This window comes from Cyprinodon variegatus, unplaced genomic scaffold (assembly GCF_000732505.1).
Source record: "Cyprinodon variegatus isolate N-32 unplaced genomic scaffold, C_variegatus-1.0 Scaffold133, whole genome shotgun sequence".
Lineage (NCBI taxonomy): Eukaryota > Metazoa > Chordata > Actinopteri > Cyprinodontiformes > Cyprinodontidae > Cyprinodon > Cyprinodon variegatus.
In genome coordinates this window covers 556,608-558,696 of record NW_015150586.1, presented here as the reverse complement: position 1 = coordinate 558,696, position 2,089 = coordinate 556,608, and the positions used below count along the sequence as shown (strand labels likewise).

Sequence of the window (2,089 nt, the reverse complement as noted above, 5' to 3'; positions counted from 1 at the left end):
GTCGGGAGCCTAAACCTGGGAACGGCTCCCAGAGTCGGGAGCCTAAACCTGGGAACGGCTCCCAGAGTCGGGAGCCTAAACCTGGGAACGGCTCCCAGAGTTAAGAGCCTGAATCTACCAGACCAATAAATTCCTGACCTTTAAAATATATATTTAAAAATATCTAACAGATTGATCAGAAAAATAACAGTTAAATGAATGGATTGCTTACTATGTTAGCAATCCACTCATTGTTCTGTGGCTGCTCTGGCGGCGTGTTGAGGGGCGGCCTCCATCTAATGGTGGTGCAGCTGCTCTTGCGGCGCGCTGACTGCGTCTTTGTCGCCCTTCCTTAGAGCTGGCTGGGTGGACTGCTGGAGCGTGCCAAACTTCCTGCTCATCATCGACTACACCTGGCACCCGATTTATCCCCAGAAGGCAGACGAACAGCTCAAACAGTCATGTAAGCACTCTGCTGTTACGTCTCACTGTTTCCATGGTTTCGCCGTCTGCTAACCTCTGCGTGCATCGACCCCCAGTCTCTGAGATGGAGGAGTCCATGCTGTCGGCCCTGCGGCCCCCGGAGCAGAGCTCGGCTCCGCGCTACACCTCCAGCTCCGCTTCGGCCGCTCACAGCCGGGCCCCCGCCGACCCATCGGAGCTGCCCCCCGACAGACTTCACGTGGAGATGGAGATTTCCCCGGATTCTCAAGTTCTTCTCTACGGGCCGATGCTGCGAGCCCTGCTGGCCATCAAGGTCTGCGGTACCGCTCAGCCTGGAACGTCTCCGTCCGCCGAGCTGCTTCCTGAACTCGTCCTGCTCTTCTTCCCACAGGAAAACTACTTTGGGGAAGACGACATGTACACGGACTTCGAGGAGGCAGTCTCCAGCCCGGTTCTGTCCACGGCGACGTCCTCGGGCCTCGGCTGGATGGATGACGGCGAGCAGAAGGACGGCTCAGACGCCCACCCTCTGGACCTGCGTCCCTGGGACATCACGGTGCTCATCAACCTCTACAAAGTCCACGGCCGGCTGCCGGTGGTGAGCAACGTTCCCGTTTACCTCTGCACGAAGTTTTGTAGTGATTTCTGTAACATCGACCCGATCCGCTGCTCGATTCTTCCAGCACTGCAGCAGCGAAGGTCCTGAAGGCCCGTCTGGCTTCCTGGAGCGGCTCTGCTTTGAAATGAAGAAGGGTTACAAGGAAACGATGCTGCAGATGATCCTGTCGTCAGTGACAACTACCAGGTACCCGATCGGGCAGAGAGCTGCATTCATAAAAAGTTCAACCAGTATTTTCACAGTTTGCTATTATTTTCCCATTTCACTTTTTCAAAAACCAGTTACAGTTCTGGGTCAAACAGCGTTTTTATTAGTCCCATCACAGACCACAGACCCAGAAATGAGGGGTTAACACTAGGAGTCCCAGAATTCTGGTCCTGCTAGAACTCCCACTGGCCGTTAGTTTGACGGCTGACATTTTTCCCAATGGAACGCATGACTAGTGATGATGTCATCAACTGACATGGTTCTAGTGTGCGATATAAACCCATTGTGGATATGTACCCCTTAAAACAGGTCTAATATTTGAAAGGCTTTATTGTGTGCTATTATTATTTGTGGTCTAAATTTGTATTAAAAAAACTGTAAAATAAGAGTTTTGGTACAGAGTTTCAAAGTTTGAAATTACAATTTTATTTACAGAAATTAATTGATTCCCTCCTGAACATTTTCCCCATAACCACCTTTTCATATTACGACAAACACCATATGAGCGTTTTTTTTTTTTTGTAGTGCAGCGCTAAAGCACCTGCCGCTGTTTTCTTTGCCCCTCGCCAAAGCTGCTCTACTGCGGGGGAGGGGCTGGTAACCTGCGGTTTGCACGCAACTGTTTTTCCAGTTCAAGGATAAAATCTCTGCATCTGACGATGACGTTCAAACAGCTCCTCAACAAAACCATATGGTTCCTGTTTGGACACCACCCTGGAGAGAAATATCAGCTTTATTTATAGATGTTGAAGATCGGCCTGTTTTCCAGTGTCCTGTTTCTCTGACTTACTGGATGGATGTGCTCTCTTCATCCTCTGACACGATGGCTGGCTCAGAGCT

At 50.5% G+C, this 2,089-nt stretch overlaps 1 protein-coding gene across 1 annotated transcript in view; it reads left to right on the top strand.

Annotated features, from left to right (window-relative positions):
- The window catches only part of kiaa1109 (KIAA1109 ortholog), a 91,287-nt gene that overhangs the window by 21,064 nt on the left and 68,134 nt on the right, over window positions 1–2,089 (top strand). Inside the window, exons 18-21 of the mRNA XM_015376323.1 lie at window positions 336–442; window positions 519–736; window positions 815–1,021; window positions 1,107–1,247. Coding sequence (XP_015231809.1) covers window positions 336–442; window positions 519–736; window positions 815–1,021; window positions 1,107–1,247 — 673 coding nt within the window. The remainder of the gene's footprint in view (window positions 1–335; window positions 443–518; window positions 737–814; window positions 1,022–1,106; window positions 1,248–2,089) is intronic.